Source organism: Ochotona curzoniae, unplaced genomic scaffold, assembly GCF_017591425.1.
Source record: "Ochotona curzoniae isolate NIBS_2020 unplaced genomic scaffold, NIBS_Ocur_1.0 scaffold_3223, whole genome shotgun sequence".
NCBI classification, from domain to species: Eukaryota; Metazoa; Chordata; class Mammalia; order Lagomorpha; family Ochotonidae; genus Ochotona; species Ochotona curzoniae.
In genome coordinates this window covers 7314505-7333273 of record NW_024467108.1, presented here as the reverse complement: position 1 = coordinate 7333273, position 18769 = coordinate 7314505, and the positions used below count along the sequence as shown (strand labels likewise).

Sequence of the window (18769 nt, the reverse complement as noted above, 5' to 3'; positions counted from 1 at the left end):
AGACAAGCTGTTTTACTTCTTTTTCTCTTTCATTTTTTAACCCATCCTGTGTCCACAGTGGGAAAGGGGAGAGCCTGGAGTTGCATCTTACTGACCCTAAGTTGGCTTCGATTATGTGCACATTTAACTTATCATGGTGGAATGTAAAATAAGAGATGTAAATTGGTTTAACCTCTGGCCTGTCACCTACAGTCTGTTCTTAGAGTCACCCTCACATGAGAGAGCTTTTCCAGGTGATCCTTATGTTTATGGTATCTGTGTACAGGTCCCACCCAGGATAGTTATGTCAGCAGGTCATTTGATCAAAGCTTTCCCTTATACTACAAAATGAATAAATAAATGGGGCCTGCATTGTGACACAGTGGGTTAAGCTGCTGCCTGCAATGTCAGCATTCTCTGTGAGCACCAGTTTCAGTCCTGCATGCTCCAGGTAGCAGCATAACATGGCTTGAACGCTTGGTCCCCTGCACCTACATAAAAGATGCATGTGGAGTTCTGAGCTCCTGGCTTTTGGACAGTGAACCAGCAGATGGAAGATACTCTCTCTCTATCAAATTCTGCATTTAGTGAAAGGCTGAGCAGAAGAGGGATTTGGAAAGACAGATTTTTAATCCATTAGTTCATTCCCCAAATGGCTGCAGTGGCTGAGTTTTGACAAGGCTGTAACCAGAATCCAGCAGTTCCATCCTGATCTGCTACTGGCGCCCAAATACTTGGCCTGCCTTCCACTGCTTTTCCAGTTAGATTAGCAGGAGGATGGATGGGCAGTGGAGTAACTGGAACCAAACCGACACTCCAATCGTGGAATAGTGGCATCACAAACGACGGAGTAACCTACTGGCTCCATATTCTTTCCGCTTGTTTCTTATAATGTTCATTGAAGAGTTAAATGGTGCATAGCAAGTATCAAATTCTGCACTGAATGCTGAAGATAGACAAGCTCCTGACTGCCAATGTTAACAGTCTTGTGATAAGATAAAGTCCATTCTGTGCCCTAGGAACAAGTAAGACTGATTTGGAGTCCCAGGGGGACTTTATTGCCGAGATGAATGCATGAGAAGCAAATGATTATGCTGCCATCCCCTGGGAATTTTTTTTTCACTGCTATGATAACTATAATTTATCTCACATTTTACCGACATCTATGAGCAGTGTTGAAAAGCACCTCCCTGACTCATCATGTCAGTTGTAACAGTTGTTAAAGTAGACAGTGAGCAGGTCAGCAGCTGGAGCATCAACATCTTGCAAGGATTTCAGATAACCAGCCACTCACCAAGGAACTTGGAGGCTTTTCTGTCTTGTTTTTAATACAAAGGTATATCCAGTCTGATGGAAAACCTGTCCAGCCAACTCTCCACACCATATTTGCAAAATCACTGTAGATTACCAAATTAATTAGCTTTGGCACAGAGCTGTACTCAATTGCCTGTGACAGCCTGCAAGCTCTTTTTGATGCAACAAATGACAAGTTTCACATTGTAAGAAACAAGAGTCAAATGTTCTACAGGATTGTGTCCAGTGATAGCATGTGCGACAAGTGACTTGTTCCTTAATGTATCGTAAGACATTTTCCATCCATCTCTATTGGACTCTTCCTTATATTACAAATCGGTTTTTACCATCTATAGAACCACTTGTGATGGCTCAGTGGCTAAATCCTTGTCTTACAACTGCTGGGATCCCACGTGGATGCCAGTTCATAACCTAACTGCCTTACTTCCCATCTAGCTCCCAGCTTATGACCTGGGAAAGCAGTCAAAGACAGTCCAAAGCCTTGGGACCCTGCACCCACGTGGGAGACCTGGAAGAAGCTCCTGGCCCCTGGCTTCAGACCGGCTCAGCTCCAGCTATTGTGGCCATTTGGGGAATGAGACAGCAGATGGAAGATCTATATGTATTGTCTTTGTATATCTGCCTTTAAAAAGAAGAAGAACCACTTGTATCCATTGCAGCCAATAAAAATACAAGGAAATATTTGGGTTGGTGGTATAATAGCTTTCAGGTATCTATAAAGTTCATAAAACAAGTTTTCTTGATTCCTACTCAGTCTTTTTTGCTTCAGTGACCATATCTGGATTCTTTTCCCTCCTGATGTTGAGCATTCGATTCTAGTAGCTTCTCATATGTGTAACTCTCTTACTGAGCCTGTGCCTGTCTGGTTCCATCCTTGTCCTTGCTGTCTCTGTCTTCTAAAGCTTCACCTTCGGCATCTCAGCCTCATCTGGGGACCTGATAGTCTTCTTCATCTTTTTTTGTTTTAATTGCCAAGCATATTATCAATTTCATCCTCTGGTACAGCTGGATCTGGATCGCTGTCAACCTTAGGACCCTTCACAAATTCTTCAGCTTCATGAGTTTCAAATATCTTCCTTGTTTTTCATTTATTTTTGGTTAAGTATGTTCAAATCATGTAGATAATGAGAAGCACCTTTTTTCCTACTGTCCTCCTCATCAGCTTCTGTGTCATTGTTCTCGGTTGCCTCCGGCTCCACTTTTGTTTCCAAGGCGCTGGATGTCTTCTATCTGGGCAGCCCCTTCCTCATCAAGCATAAAAGGCATTTTTTTTTCCTCTTGCTCATAAAAAGATCAGAAATCATCTCATCCCCAGACAGGGTTGTGGCTTGAGTGGGCCTGGCACAGACAGGAAGTCAGATGGATCGGCTGCAGGAACCCGTGATGGCTCTGCCATTGCCAATGCCTCTCCCTCCGCCACACCCTGCTGGGGGATTTGAACTTGGCTGGAAATGATCTTGTACTAAGAGAGGAGACCTGGATGCTGGTCTCACTGTTGCCATTTGTCATCATCAGTTAACTAAACATGTTTCCTTTCCATAAACTCTGTGCCTTCTGTTTGCTGAATGACAGTCAGCAGTTCTGCTTTAGCTTCACCTCAGGTTCTTTCTGGGCGCTAAGTCTGACTCACCAGTTTAAGCCCTGAAAATTCCTTAGTCTCTGTTAATCCCATTTTCCTCAACTGTTCAAAATGCACCGTCGCTAAATTGCAGCATTGGTTTGAGTTTTAAATCTGATACTGGGTGGGAAGACATGGCAGGTAACGGGAGTTTACAAAAATGCCCATTCTTTTATTCTCCCGGAGTATGAAGCTGTAGTGGTCTGGAATCATTGAAGGGTTCCTATATAAAGAGTAACTTCCTCCTTCAGGAAGTCTTCCTTCAGAAACGTGTAACTGTTACATGACCCCACTGAACTCTCATTATTAGGTTTGAACTATTGTGGGATATAAGACTGGCTTCATGCACTTCTTGCTGAAATATATTCAGATGAAATAGCACTCAGAAGTCAAGTCAAATTCTTCTCTATGTTTTTGTGACTGAGCTAGAACTCAAATCATATCACCAAGTCAAAGTTTCACTAGAAGTAAGGGTGTGAGTAAGTGAGAGTGTGTGTAGAGAGAGAGGGGGGAATTTTTTTTTAAGATTCATTTTTTCATTTTTATTGCAAAGTCAAATATACAGAGAGGAAAAGAGACAGAGAGGAAGATGTTCCCGTCCGATGATTCACTCGCCAAGCAGCCGCAACAACCAGAGCTGAGCCAATCCGAAGCCAGGAGTCTCCCACAGGGTCTCCCACAGGGTCCCAAAGCTTTGGGCCGTCCTCAACTGCATTCCCAGACAACAAGCTGGATGGGAAGTGGAGCTGCTGGGATTAGAACCGGCGCCCATATGGGATCCCGGCATGTGCAAGGCGAGGACTTTAACCACTACGCTCTCACACCGGGCCTGAGAGGGGAATTTTTAAAAACAGCAATGATGGTGTGGATATTGTAGCATTGCAAGTTAAGTTGCTACTTGGAGTACACGCATCCTGTATTGGAGTGCCTCAAGTTCGAGCTCCTCCTCTCTTTCCTCCTCCTCCTCTCCTTTTTCTTCTTTCTTCTTCTTCACTTATTTCTATCAGAGTTATGAAGAAAGAGAGCTCTTCCATTTTCTGGTTCACTCCCCAGTGGCTGCAACAGCCAGAGTTGGGCTCCTCCAGAGCCAGGAGCTTCCAGATTTTCCACTTGGATGCATGGGGCCTGAGGACTTGGACCAGATTTCTTCTGCTGCTTTCCCAGGCACATTAACAAGGAACTGGATTTGAAGTCAAACAGCCATTAAGACTTGCATTGGCATCCATATGAGATGCTGGAGCCACACGCAGAAGGCTTAGCTTGTTAAGCCAAGGCACCAGCCCCTCCTCCATTTCTAACACAGCTTCCTATTAATGTGAGGTTGTAGCCCAAGTGTTTAAATTACTGTCACCCATGTAGGAGATGAGAAGTTCTTCAGTTTCTTTAGCCTGGCCCAGACTGAGCTATTGCAGCAATTGGGGAGTGAACCAATGGATGGGAGAAAGAATCCTTTTACACTGACCTCACATCCCACACCCTTCCTCTGTCATACTGCTTTTCAGGCAAATAGTGAAAAATAGAGGTTTTGAAGATGTAAACATTATGTTCTTGATAGTCATAAGAGCTTCCATTGCCAGTTGCCTTAGTTGTATTGGGATGGGAGGTAATTCTCACTTCACAGAATTCTTGGCGGTTTTTGGCAGTGCTCCCACTTTACCCTCATCAGAAAGAGAGAAGTTAAAGGACCTGCCCGATTCTAGGAGTTACACGCAGTATCTTCCAGGAAACGTCTTGCCCTTTGTCCGACTTCAGATGCTAGGTGTGTGAGGCTTATCTGAAAGATGACTCGAAGCCCTTCGTCATCAAAGACTTGTTTCAGCTGTGCTATAACTTAGGACTGAGCAGAATATGCTGGAGTTTCAGAGATATTTTCAACTGTGAGAACTGAAACTAAAAAGGGGTTCTTGTTAATAGTTGGTTATTCGGGAAAACATGTGCTTCTGTGAGAATCTGAGTAAGCTGATGCAGTGAGATGCTGCCATTAATCAGATTTGCTCAGTTAAAAGTGCACACGGCTTTCAAGGTTGGAAGAGACATCAGTGCCTTTGGTCCACCTGTTGAGCCCCTCCTTCAGCTCCTCCTCAGGCTCCTTCCCAACTCCCACCCCTGGCTTAGATCACAACGCTCAGCAATAGAATCCTCCCACAGCAGGCTTAATGGTTTTACTTGAAACATGGCCCTGCCTGTTTGATTTCAGATCATTTGTCACCACTTCCATGCCACTTTAGAACTGCACAGTTACTATAGAAACTCTGTGGCCTGCAAGGGCTAAATACTTGCTGTCAAGCCTTATAAGAGAGACAATAGGTTAACTCATGACCCAGCACACTCCTCTTCAAAATCTCCAAGGATGAATACAAGACAATCTCAAAAAGTTAATGGAAAATAAAGTTAAAAAATAAATTTATTTTGGTTCAAAAAAAGGTTGAGGTACAAGTGGGGTGGCTTAGCGACTGAAGTCCTCGCCTTGCTTGTGCCGGGATCCCATATGGGTGCCGGTTCTAATCCCTGCAGCTCCACTTCCCTTCCAACTCCCTGCTTGTTGTCTGGGAAAGCAGTCCAGGATGGCCCAAAGTCTTGGGATCCTGCACCCGCGTGGAAGAGCTCCTGGCTTGGTATCAGCACAGCTCCGGTTGTTGTGCTCACTTGGGAAGTGAATCATAGGACAGAAGATCTTTCACTCTGTCTCTCTTCCTCTCTGTATATCTGACTTTGCAATAAAAATAAATAAATATGTATTTTTTTTAAAATTTGAAACCCATTCACGCAGGGATCTTCAAAAAGCACCTGGAAAATTGCACACTATTTAAAAAAAAAAAAACCTGGTTTTTCAAATATTTTGACAGTAAGATTTAATTCCATTTTGCATGAACTTTTTTTAAGATTTATTTATTTATTGGAAAGTCAGATATACAGAGAGGAGGAGAGACAGAGAGGAAGAACTTCCATCTGATGATTCACTCCCCAAGTGAGCACAACGGCTGATGCTATGCCGATCCGAAGCCAGGATCCAGGAACTTCTTCCAGGTATCCCACACAGGTGCAAGGTCCCAAAGCCTTGGGCTGTCCTCGACTGCTTTCCCAGGCCACAAGCAGGGAGCTGGATGGGAAGTGGAGCTGCCAGGATTAGAACCGACACACATATGGGATCCTGGCATGTTCAAGGAGAGGACTTGAGCTGCTAGGCATGAACTTTTTAAAAGATTTATTGTATTCTTATTGAAAAGTCAGATATACAGAGAGGAGAAGAGACAGAGAGGAAGATCTTCCATCCAATGACTCATTCCCCAAGTGGCTGCAACAGCTGGAACTGCACCAGTCTGCCAATCCAAAGCCAGGAACCAGGAGCTCTTCCAGGTCTCCCACGTGGGTGCAAGGTCCCAAGGCTTTGGACTGTCTTCGACTGCTTTTCAAGGCCACAAACAGGGAGCTGGATTGGAAGTGGAGCTGCCGGGATTAGAACCGGCGCCCATATGGGATCCTAGTGCATGCAAGGCAAGGACCTTAGCCTCTAGGCTAACTGCGCTGAGCCCCATAAACTTTTTGAAATACTTTTATACTGTCAGACTTCCAAGAGATCTGCTTTGGACCCCCCAATCTTTAGAAAGTTATTTTAGTTTCTAGAGATAGGCGTTTAGGACAGGTTAAGCCTCTGGGTCATTCACATTCTATATTCGAATGTCTGAGTACTACATCTCCTGTTTCCAGTCCAGCTTTATGCTAATATGTATCCTGGAAAACATGTTTCTGCTGATTCTAACTGCTTCAATACACAGAATCACCTGAAATACATACAAGTTTCCACCTCCTTGTAAATCGGAACACCACAGTCATCACCGCAGGCAGAATCTCAGTGAATCTGGATGTGATGGGGTTTCAAGTCCTTCATCACCAGAATAGATCATATTCCTCATGTGACTGGGTCGTCATGAAGCTAAACTGGGACCTATCTCAGGTTTTATCAGTTGTGCTTCGTGAAGTGGTAGATTAAGCTGCCAAATGGGACACCCACTTCTCAAAATGTGAGAATCAAGTCCCACCTCCGCTTGCAATCCAGTTTCCTGCTAATGTGCCTGGGAGGCGGCAGAAGAGGGTCATGTTACCTGGATGGAGGTCCTGGTTCCTGGTTTTAGCCTAGGTCAGCTCCAGCTGTGGTGGGCATTTGCAGAATGAACTAATGAATGAAAGATCAATCAATCAGTTGCTCCAGTTTGTCTCTATCTCTCCATCCTCCTCCTGCATTTCCTCCTCCTTTTCCTTCTCTTTCCCCCTTTCTCTAACACTTTGATTTTCAAATAAATAATTTGTTTTTAAGAAAAGTACAGAAATAGAAGTGTGCTGGGTGCTGAGAGCAATGGGAGGAAGTCATGGCGTTGTTCGGTGTGCTTGGAGACCTTGGTGTAACCCAAAGGACAAACAGGTTCATGTGACATGCCTTTTCTGCTCAGCAGTCAGGAGTGATGCAACTTCCAGGTTACGGGAACCCAACTTCGTGTCTGTAGTCTAGCTGGTTATGAAATGGTTTGTTTTCTGACAGGCTGTGGGTACAAAAGGAAAACAGTCACTTTTGTTTCATCAGAGAAGGTGGTGGCTTGCTCTTGATTTTCAGCATAAATTCTGACTTGGTCTAACTTTCTTGACCGTAGCCCCTGTAGCTTGTACATTATACCTTGTTGTTAGAGGACTTGCATTTTCCCCCCATCTTCCCATTATTGTGCTAACCTAATTTAGGTTCCCATCTTGTCTTACTATTGCACACTCTTGCAGCCACTTCCTAAATGGTATTGCTGTCTTTTATTTTTCCTTTCTGCATTTCATTTTCCTCATTGTTCATACTCGTGAATTTCTCTCTCTCTCTCTCTCTCCCTCCCTCCAATCTGCTCCCTAAATGCTTGAGTGTAGTGATGCAACAGCATAATATATTTCTTTATGTGGTACTTAAGAAACACTGTTTTTTGCTTTAGGGAATGTACTGATGTTTTATCTTCTTGAAACTTTGTAAATTTTTGAAGTTACTTGAAAGCAGTATTTTGGTCTTGCCTCTTTATCATCCAAAGCACTCGTTAGAATTTGAGCTTTTTCAATTCTAGTGTTTTGACCAAGCAGCTTAGACTGAGACATCCCAGTTGCTCCATTTTTTTCATCCAGCACCTTTCTGATATACCTGGGAAAGCATCAAAGGATGGCCCAAGTCCCCGGGCTCCTACACCCATGTGGGAAACCCAAAAGAAACTCAAGGTTCCTAGCTTCAGACCAGCCAGGCTCTGGCCACTGTGGCCATTTGGGGAGTAAACCGGCAGACAGAGATTTCTCTTGTAAATCTACCTTTCAAAACAAAACCGAAAAATAGGTAAATACTTTTTTTTTTCCAAAGTCAGATATACAGAGAGGAGGAGAGACTAAGAGGAAGCTCTTCCATCCATTGATTCACTCCCCAGGCGACTGAAACAGTCAGAGCTGTGCCGATCCAAAGCCAGGAGCCCAGAGACTCTTCCAGGTCTACCTCACGGGTGCAGGGTCCCAAAACTTTGCGACGTCCTTGATATAAATATATTTTTAAAGATTTATTTATTTTTCTAATTGGAAAATCAGATTTACAGAGAGAAGGAGATGCAGAGAGATATTCCATCTACTGATTAAATCCCCAAGTAGCCACAATGGCCATTGCTGAACCGATCCAGGTCTCCCACACGGGTCCTAGGTCCCAAGGCTTTCCTCAACTGCTTTCCCAGGCCACAAGCAGGAAGCTGGATGGGAAGTGGGGCAGCTAGAATTAGAACCCAGTGCCCCTATGGGATCCCAGCACATACACTATGCTATTGGGCTGGGCCCATAGATAAATAAGTATTTGCAAAACAAAAGGGAAAAATGCTTAAAGAATTTGAACTTATTTACTAAATATTAGAGGGGGAGCTTACAGTTTTGTTATGAAAAATTCCCAATCTAAAGATACCCTCTGTTCTAAACATTTTATAGTATTATATTTAAGTCTGATTCATTTTAAGCTTTTTTTTAAGGTGTGAGGCTTAGATTGTGTTCTTTTTCTTGCCTATGGATGGCCAGTCGCTTCAGGACATTTGCAAAGGCGGTCCTGCATCTTTGTCAAAAGTCAAGCAAGAATGTTGTGTAGACCTGCTTCTGGAGTCTGTTTTAGTGCATTGTTCTGTGTTTCTCCCGATAATACCACATTACGTGGCTGTGAGTCTTAAAATCCAGTGGACTGATTCCTCTTGCTAACTTTCTCAGAATTGTTGTCACTGTTGCTCCTGCTTTGCATTTCCATTTATAGATTAGAGTCTTAGCTGAAAGACCTCTTGCTGGGAGTTAAACTCGTACGTCACTTTGGATCAGCGTACTGTGCTAGTCTTTCAATCATGGGCTTGATTAGAGGTTTAATTATGTAAGTCTTTTGATTTTCTCTCATTATCGCTATGTACTTTGTTAGTATTGGGTAATGTTTGGCATATAGTTCTTGCCTGTGCTTTATTAGATTTATGCATTTATAATTTTAATAGCAATTATAAATGACCTTACTGGACTCATTTATTAATTCCAAATAAAAGTGGATTTTGTTTGTTTTTTGATAGGCATATAGGGATTTTCCATGTAGACAATCATGTCATATGCAGAGGGTTTTTTTTTCCTTACTTTCCAGCCTGTATGTCTTTTAAGTCTGTTTCTTCCTTTACCACCTTTAAACTTCCAACACTATGTTGAATAACAATGAAAGAGCAGACAACTTCACTGTGTTCCTATCTTAAAGAGCATCTAGTTTTTCACAGTTAAGTATTCACATTGGCTGTTGGCCTGTTGATGAGACTTACACGTTGAAGAAGTTTGCCTCTAATTGTATTTTTTGAAAGCTTTTTTTTTTTAATTGAAAATAGGTACTGCAATTTTGTCACATGTATTTTCTACATTGACTTGTATGACCATATGATCTTTCTTCTCTGTCTTGTTAATATGGCAGATTATGCTGATTTATTTCAAATATTAAATCAGCTTAACCTCCATTAAATAAACCCCACTTAGGGTTTTTATAGGTTGCCAGCTTCTGTTTGTATTTTGCACATAAGCCTATCATCCAATTTTAGTTAATTTTTATGTGAAATTTAATATAGGTGTAAGCAGTCTTTAAATTGGGACTTATGTTGCCATATTCCCTTTACATTATGTGTCAGTAATCCAACAGTAATTCTTCACCTACATATCTTTTTATTTATTTATTTTTTTAAGATTTATTTTATTTTTACTGGAAAGGCGAATATACAGAGAGGAGGATCCTCCATCCGATGATTCACTCCCCAAGTGAGCGCAACAGCCAATGCTATGCCGACCCAGGCAGGGAGCTGGATGGGAAGCGGGGCTGCCGGGACTAGAACCAGCACCCATATGGGATCCCGGGCGTGCAAGGGGAGGACCTTAACCACTGTGCCATCGCACCAGGCCCTTCATTTACATTCCATAGGATGCTTTTCAGCTGAGGCTCTCAGGCCCCCTTATAAATATTTATTGCGTGGTCACCACACTTAGCCGACTGAAGAGGAACAGTTGCTGATGAATTCACATCAGGCCCAGCACTGGGTACCCAGCTGGTAAATGTGGTGATGGTGCATGGGTAAACCTGCCGCTGATTGCTCGTATGTTTTCCCTGGAATAAAAGGAGAGGAGCTTTAAAGAGAAAGGCATTCAGAGATTGTTGCTGAGGATCAGGACAGTCCCAGATTACATGGTCCACATGAGAGCCCTCTTGAAGGTGATGTCAGGATACTGTGTGAATGGTTCTGTGATTTTTAACAGGCAGAGGCAAGCCATGGAGTTAGGTGGAGGTGGTAGTTTTTCCAGACAAGCAAGAAGAACCAAAGGGAGGAAACAAAGGACTGGTGATAATGACGGATTACAGAACTGATGCTGGCTAAGAGGGAATTAAGACAGGGCTGAAGGGTGAACGTGAGAAGCAGTGAGATTACTGAAGGATAGGATCCGTGGGTTCCAAAGAATTGTGATAGTAATGAGATTCACGTGGTGCTTAGGGCTATGTACAATTTTGTAGAATATAAGTTCACATGAGGTAGGTAGGGAAAGTGATGGCGATTCTTCCTTCTATAGATGAGGCAGGATCCAAAGACTAAAATGACTCAGTCAAGATTCACACCGCAAGTCCGTGGTACGAGTCCAGCTGAATGCAGAGCTGTCTGTCCTATGTGGTCTCGCCACTGCCTTGTGTGGTCTCTACTCCCGGATGACTTGGTCCTGTTGAAGCGGTTGTAGAGATCACAGCATTAAGAAATGTGTCACCAAGTGGGAAAATCTGTCATTTACAATGGTTGGAAGCATCTTATTACTCAGTCATCCATATCAAGTGTTTAATTTATGCAAGGCAGTATTACAAATACACAGGGTAGAGCAGTGAACAAAATGGAGGGGAAATCCTGAAGTTATAAGCTTCAGAGAAAAGGATGAGAATGTGAGGAGGTTGGCCAAATGCTAGGGGACTCCTGGTCCTTGTGAGGGCTTCTCTGTGCTGCTTCTTGCAAGACATTACAATCAGTGAAAACCACATCATAGGATGTAATGCTGCTGCTTTGCTGTGTGTGACATTGCCAACTCTAACTGCCCTGCCTTTAGCAGAGGCCCATATCTAAAAACTGACATGTCAGAGTTTTCCAATTCTACCATGGCTAAATCCAGATGCCTGCTATGCATCTGGGTCTGCATTCCAGCTTAAAGGGATAATTGCTCTGAAATATCGACATCCAACTTCCTCTTTTAGAATAAGAGTTTTCTAGTAAAAAAAAAAAAAAAGACCCCTATTTCCATATTGAAGTACTGTGCTCAGCGTGCCAAAATCGCCCTCCAGTTCAGAAGTTTAGAAATTCTTAAGGAATCTGAATGGTAAACCCAAACATGTAGAGCCTGAATCTATAGGATATATGATGATCTTGGACCCTTTGTGAAGTTTTGGAATAACTAATACCTTCCCCTCCCCTTTTTTGTCTCCTTCCTGGTTTGTTTTAGGCTTGGAAGAAGCGCTGGTTCATCCTGCGGAGCGGCCGGATGAGTGGTGACCCTGACGTTCTAGAGTACTATAAGAATGACCACTCCAAGAAACCCTTGCGGATCATCAACCTGAACTTGTGTGAGCAGGTGGATGCAGGCCTGACCTTCAATAAGAAGGAGCTACAGGACAGTTTCGTGTTTGACATCAAGACCAGCGAGCGCACCTTTTATCTGGTGGCAGAGACGGAAGAGGACATGAATAAGTGGGTGCAGAGCATCTGTCAGATCTGCGGCTTCAATCAGGCCGAGGAGAGCACAGGTAAGCGAACACACACACAGACACACACACAGACACACACACGCGCGCGCTCACACACACACACACACACACACGCGCGCGCGCGCGCTCCCACACCATGGGCTCAGGGGCCTGAGGAAGGAGAGAGGCACCAGCCAAGCTCGCATGGATGGAAGGCTGCTGGCTACAGGGGAAGAGCATGAAGGAATTGCATCCCTGGCCCTAACTTTTCTGAGGTGCAGTTAGGAGGTGCTCAGGTGTTGTGTGCTGTGTGCTTCGGCACCGTGCTCCCACCGCTGTTTCTCAGCCGTTCATAGTTCTTGCACTTCGCTCTTAGCACCTTCTGCCCTATTTTCTGTCCACCATTCTAGAGGCAAGAATTCACCTTGAATCTTGTCTGGTCTTTGTCCTCCCTAGTTCATCTATTTCAGACTGTTCTGTACAGAGACATCTAACTGTTGTAATCCAGGAGTTCATTTCATTTTGCCTGAGTGGAGGTAATACTAGGCTTATTTGTTTGTTTTTTAAGATTTATTTATTTTTATTAGAAAGGCAGATATACAGAGAGGAATATCTTCCATCCAATCATTCACTCCCCATGTGACTGCACTGGCCAGACCTGAGCCAATCCAAAGCCAGGAGCCAGGAACGTCCTCTAGTCTCCCACACGGGTGCAGGTTTCCAAGGCTTTGGGCCATCCATGACTGCTCTCCCAGGCCATAAGCAGGAGCTGGATGGGGAGTGGAGTTGCTGGCATTAGAACCAGTGCCTACATTCAATCTTGGCGCATTCAAGGCGAAGACTTTAGCCACTAGGCTATCATGCCGGACCCTAGGCTCATTTGTTTTTAAAGTTGGAGACACATTTTGTCTACTCAGCTTTAATATTTGAAATGCATTTTAAAAAAAATTTTGTGTTTATTTTTATTAGAAAGGTAGATTTACACAGAGAGAGAGAGAGAGAGAAAGATCTTTTCTCCAATGATTCACTCCCCAAGTGGCCGCAACGGCTGGAGCTGAGCCAATACAAAACCAGGAGCCGGGAGCTTCTTCCGGGTCTCCCACGCAGATGCAGGGTCTCAAGGCTCTGGCCATCCTCTGCTGCTTTCTCAGGCCACAAGCAGGGAGCTGGATGGGAAACGCGGCCACCAGGACATGAATCAATGCCCATATGAGATCTCTGCATTTACAAGGCGAGGACTTTAGCCACCAGGCTACCATGCTGATACTCTAATATGTGAGTGTTCTTATCCTGTGTCTACTACTATTAAAATTCATCAGTAACTCATGCTTCCAATGGTTACTTCTGAGGTGTCTTCATGGTGATTTTCATTATTTATTTATGATTCATTTTTATTCATTTAAAAGGCAAAATTATACAGAGAGAAAAAGGTCTTTCTTTTGTTGCTTCATTCCCCAAATAGCCACAACCAGGGCTGGGCCAGGCTGAAGCCAAGAGCCAGGAACTTCTGGGTGTCACATGTAGATACAGGTGCCCAAACACGTGGGCCGTCCTCTACTTCCTCCCATGGTTATTAGCATGGAGCTGGATTGGAAAAGGAGCAGCCAGGACACAAACTGGGGTCCATATGAGATGTCAGTGTCACAGGCAGTGGCTTTACCTACTATGCTACGAGCCAGCCCTGTGGTTTTGTCATAATCTCAGCTGGTTTGTGTGAGTATGAAAGTTGGGAAGCACTGCTCTGGAATCTGGATTCCCCTGAATCACATGAGAAACTTGATCACTGTTGGTTATTATTTTTGACTGACAGGTGCTGTGTCACTAGTTTTGATTTTTAGGAAATATTTTAAAAATTTTCTTCCTCAGAATGGAATGAAGTATTTTCAAGTGTTACAACTAGTATGTTTCTACAATGTACCAAATATACTTAGATTTTTTTAAGGTTTATTTATTTTATTAGAAACATAGAGAAGGAGAAAAAGATCTTCTGTTTGATGATTCACTCCCCAAGTGGCCACAAGGGCCAGAGCTTAGCCAATCTGAAGCCAGGAGCCAAAAGCATTCCCTGGTCTCCCACATGGATGCAGGATCCCAAGGCTTTGGACCATCTTCCACTTCTTTCCCAGGCCACAAGCAGGGAGTTGGAAGCAAAGTGGAGCAGCCTGGATATGAACTGGTGTCCATATGGGATCCCAAGAGTTGCAGGGTGAGGATTTAGCCACTGAGGAATTGTGCTGGGCCCAGTGTACCATATTTGAAGAACTCTTAGGAGCCTGGCACGATGACATAGTGGCAAAGTCCTTGCCTTGCCTGCACTGGGATCCCATATGGGCTCCAGTTTGTGTCCCAGCTACTCCACTTCCCATCCAGCTCCCTGCTTGTGGCCTGGGAAAGCAGTCGAGGATGGCTCAAAACCTTGGGACCCTGCATCTGCATTGGAGTCCCAGAAGAAGCCTCTGGCTTCTGGCTTCAGATGTCCTCAGCTCCTGCCATTGTGACCACCTGGCAAGTGAACTAATACATGGAAGATCTTTCTCTCTGTACCTCCTTCTCTCAGTATATCTGCCTTTTCAATAAAAATAAATAAAATCTTTTTAAAAAATAAAATAAAAATAAAGAATTCTTAGAACTGAGCTACCACAAGGAAATCCTCAATTTCAAAATGGGCCGAGGATTTGAATAAACTTTTCTCTGAGGAGCATTCACAGCTGTGCTCACTGTCTTTGGCAGTTTGTGAGATGCAAATCAAGGCCACAGAGATAAACCACTTCATGATCATTAAGGTTGCTGAAAGTTAGAATATGGCAATAAAATGTGTTGGCAAGGTTGTGGACAAACACATCACTCGCATATCCCACTGATCATGAGAATGTAAAATGATACCGGCACTGCACAAAACAGTGTTACAATTTTTCAAAAAAGTTAGAATTACCACATGATCTAGTAATTCTACTCTTGGGCTTAAAGCCAACAGAATTTCTTCACATATAAACACCGAAGAGGATAGATGGGCAAGATGGTAAATCTATTTTTAGATTTTGTGTTAAGATTTATTGTATTAATTTGAAAGGCAAAGTTACAAAGAAAGAGAAACAAAGGTCTTCTATCTGCTGTTTCTCTTCCCAAATGACCCAATGGTTGAGGCTAGGCCAAGCTGAAGCCAGCAGTTTCTTGGAGACCTCCTGGATGAGTGCAGGGGCCCAAGCACTTGGACCATCTGCTGCTGCTTTCCCTGGCACATTAGCAGATTGAAAGTGTAGCAGCCAGAGCCTCCTTGAATGACATGAAATGCTGGTGATGCAGGAGGCAGCCTAACCCCCACTGTTCCAAAATGCAGACCCATTTTCTTTCTTTCTTTCTTCCTCTCCTTCTTTCTTTCTTTCTCTCTTTCTTTCTTTCTTTCTCTCTTTCTTTCTTTCTTTCTTGGCATACACAGTCATTACTTTATTAGCACAAAGACTACTTACTGCCTTTTAAACAAGGCATGTGGAGAAAAATAACTATAACAAAATAAAGTTGTTGGATTTGATATCCATGTAAAGTGGCCTTGAGAGTCATTCTATGCATTTTAGGTAAGCGTCTGATTAGAGCTGCAATAAGAAATATACACAGCTGTCCAGCCTAGACCATAGGGATCTTTAGATATTTCAATGTCCAATTGATAGTTATACATATTTACCATAAAAGTTAGAAATAACTGTTGGTAAGTGTTTAAAAATGCCTTTTTCTATTTCTTTTTTTGAATTTTTAACTGTTTTATTTTTAAAAATAATTATTACATTGTTGATCAGGGTGGGAATGATCAAGGTTTAGAGAAAATTGGGTGAATTCATTACTTCCAAATTTGCCATTTCTTGTTGTTTCTGGGGGAAGGGGAGAAACAAAGGGGGAAACCACTCATGACTTTCCACACATCCCAGTACCCAGGGATGAGGAACCAGCACCTCATAGCAACCCAGAGTCTCGGTGTGTGCATATTCCAAGGGTTCTGCCCAAGCGGCTTGGATAGTTCCAAAATGCTGCTGATTTCACCGATGCGAGGATGATGTCACCCTCGCAGTGACCATTGACTCCATTCACAGAGATTATTTTCTGCCTTCATTTGCCTGGGGTAGTTGTGCAGTTAGTCCTGATCTTCTGCTACAGCACCAAATGTGCTGCCTTACTCTCCTTTTTCAACAGGGCCTGTGTCCACTACACCTTTTTCATTAAGTAGGGTATGTTCTTGCAGGCGAGTCCAGGAAGCTGGGCCAGATGTTCCAAGCATTGCCGGATTCCCCGCCCCTGAGGTTCACAAACCCAACACCCACGTAGTAGGCCGGGCCCAAGACCCAGACCAGGAGACCCAGGCCCCACCAGATTCCCCACCCCGAAGTTCACGGAACCAACATCCACCTAGTGGTGGGCCCCAGGATCTGGGCCAAGTGACCCACATTCTACCAGTTTCCTCTGTCACTAAGACTCAGAAACCCATTCCCCAACACACATATGGACCCCATGACCTGAGCCAATCTACCTAACCCATATCAGACCCCCCCTTCCCTGGGATTTATGTACCTGGCTCCCGTTTGGCCCAGGCTGGAATGACTCGCCTCACCTGAGCCTCTGCAGTCTTATTGCCCCACTTGGCCTAGTGTAGTCTGCCCCCTATTCCTGTTCCTGCTGGTGGGTGCTGCAGCCTATCCCAGCCTAACCTAATTGCTGTCCCGGTCCTGATGTGAACTGGCTGGTGTTGCGGCCTGATCTGGCTCCTCCTGCCCCCTACTCTGGTTCTCAAATCTGCCAATGGGTGCTATGTGCTGGCCCAGACGGGTCCATTCCCAGACCGGTCCATTCCCAGACCTGACCCACATGTATGCCGGCGGGTACTGTAACCTGGCATGGTCTGGGCTGCTTCTTGCCTTGCTGCTTATGTTCTCCTGCAGGGTCTATGTCCCAATGGAGTTTCCGAAGCTTCTTCATTGAGTCTTCTCCCAGTGGCAGTTCATGCGCACACCAGTGGCATATTTCTTGATTTTTAAAAATTTACTTGTTTATTTGAAACTCAGAGTTGCAAAGAGAGACAGAGAAAAAGATCTTTTATCCACTGGTTCACTCTCCAAATGACTGCAATGGCCAGAGTGGGCCTATCCTAAACCAGGAGCTTCATTCAGGTCTCCCTTGTGCATGCAGGGTCCCCAGCAATTGGGCCACCTTCCGCTGCTTTCCACAGCCATAAAGGGACCTGGATCAGAAGTGGAACAACTTAGACAGAAACCAGTGCCCATATGGGATGCTGGCACCACAGGTTGAGGCTTAGCCTCAACTCTAGTATGGCCAGCCCAGCTCAGGCTTCTGATCATGAATCAATGTTGAATTTGATCAAATGCATTTTGTGTGTCCACTGAGATACTTAGATGATCATATGATTTTTCTTTTTTTCTTATAATACATTATTTTTGATGATGTTTACATAGTTGAGAAGGATATATACCCATGTGGACCACTAATTAAGGTGGGGAGGACCAAGGTATGGGAGAAAGTAGGTGAGATAATTGCTTCCTAATTTCTTTTTCTCCCTGTATCTGGAGATAGGGGAAAAGCAAGAAGGCTGCTCCCAGCAGCCAAATCATGTCAGTACTTGGGAATGGGGGAATGGCCACCTAATGTCATCCCAGGGTCCCCGATGTGGAGCATGTTCCAGAGGTACTGCTTAAGTGGTTTCAATAGTTGTTGATTTCATTGCTCCAAGATTGAGGAAATCCTTCCAAGGTCCTTTGGCCAATACAGTCAACCTTAGAGTCTCTACTTGCCCAGATACTTGCTGTCAAAGTTTGGCTGATAGAGCTATTTAAGGTACCTGATGCCCTCTGCAGGCCTCAGTGATCTGTCATGCTCACCATGTGCCTCTGGATATGCTGTCCACTGTGTTGAAGCACAGGCTTCAACAAACGACAAGACCCAGTTCTGACATGTGCTCTCCATGGTCAGACCACAGATCCTGTGACTCTCATCATGGTTAGAGTTCTAAGTCCAGTGGTCCAGTTAAGGAGTTCCCAAAGAAACCTCACCAAAAGTGATCCCAGACCTTACTCCAGTGTGAGGTCTGGCTCAATTCATCACCCACATCAGACTTCACACACACAGTGGTGGTTGCAGTTGTCAGGTCAGTTGTCTCTAGCCTTTTTTTTTTTCTTTTAGATGATGTTTACGTGGTCAATCAGGGCGGGAAGGATCTAGGGTTAGGGAGAAGTGGGTATGATCATTGTTTCCAAGCTCTCTATTTCTTCTTCCCATTTCTGGGGGGAAGGGAGAGATAAGGGGATAGGCCACACCCAGCCTCCCTACTGTCCCAGTACCTGAGGATGGGGAAAGGCCACCTAATATCAACCAGTGTCACAATGGCACATATTCCAAAGGTTCTGCCCAGGTGGATGCGATAGTTTTGAAATGCTGTCAATCTTACCAATCTATGGATGAGGAATCCCTTCCAATGTCCGTTGACTGACACCATCGACCTTAGGGTCTCCATTTGCCCAGATATTTGTTGTCATGGTTTGGCTGGGGTAGTTGTCCATATGTTCTGTTCTCCATTCTCTGCTATGGTACCACATGTCCTC

At 44.1% G+C, this 18769-nt stretch overlaps 1 protein-coding gene and 1 pseudogene across 1 annotated transcript in view; one reads left to right on the top strand and one right to left on the bottom strand.

Moving 5' to 3' along the window:
• Positions 1-18769, top strand: part of GAB2 (GRB2 associated binding protein 2) — a 186597-nt gene that overhangs the window by 119145 nt on the left and 48683 nt on the right. Inside the window, exon 2 of the mRNA XM_040964084.1 lies at positions 11930-12230. Coding sequence (XP_040820018.1) covers positions 11930-12230 — 301 coding nt within the window. The remainder of the gene's footprint in view (positions 1-11929; positions 12231-18769) is intronic.
• Positions 1918-9335, bottom strand: LOC121145258 (annotated as a pseudogene).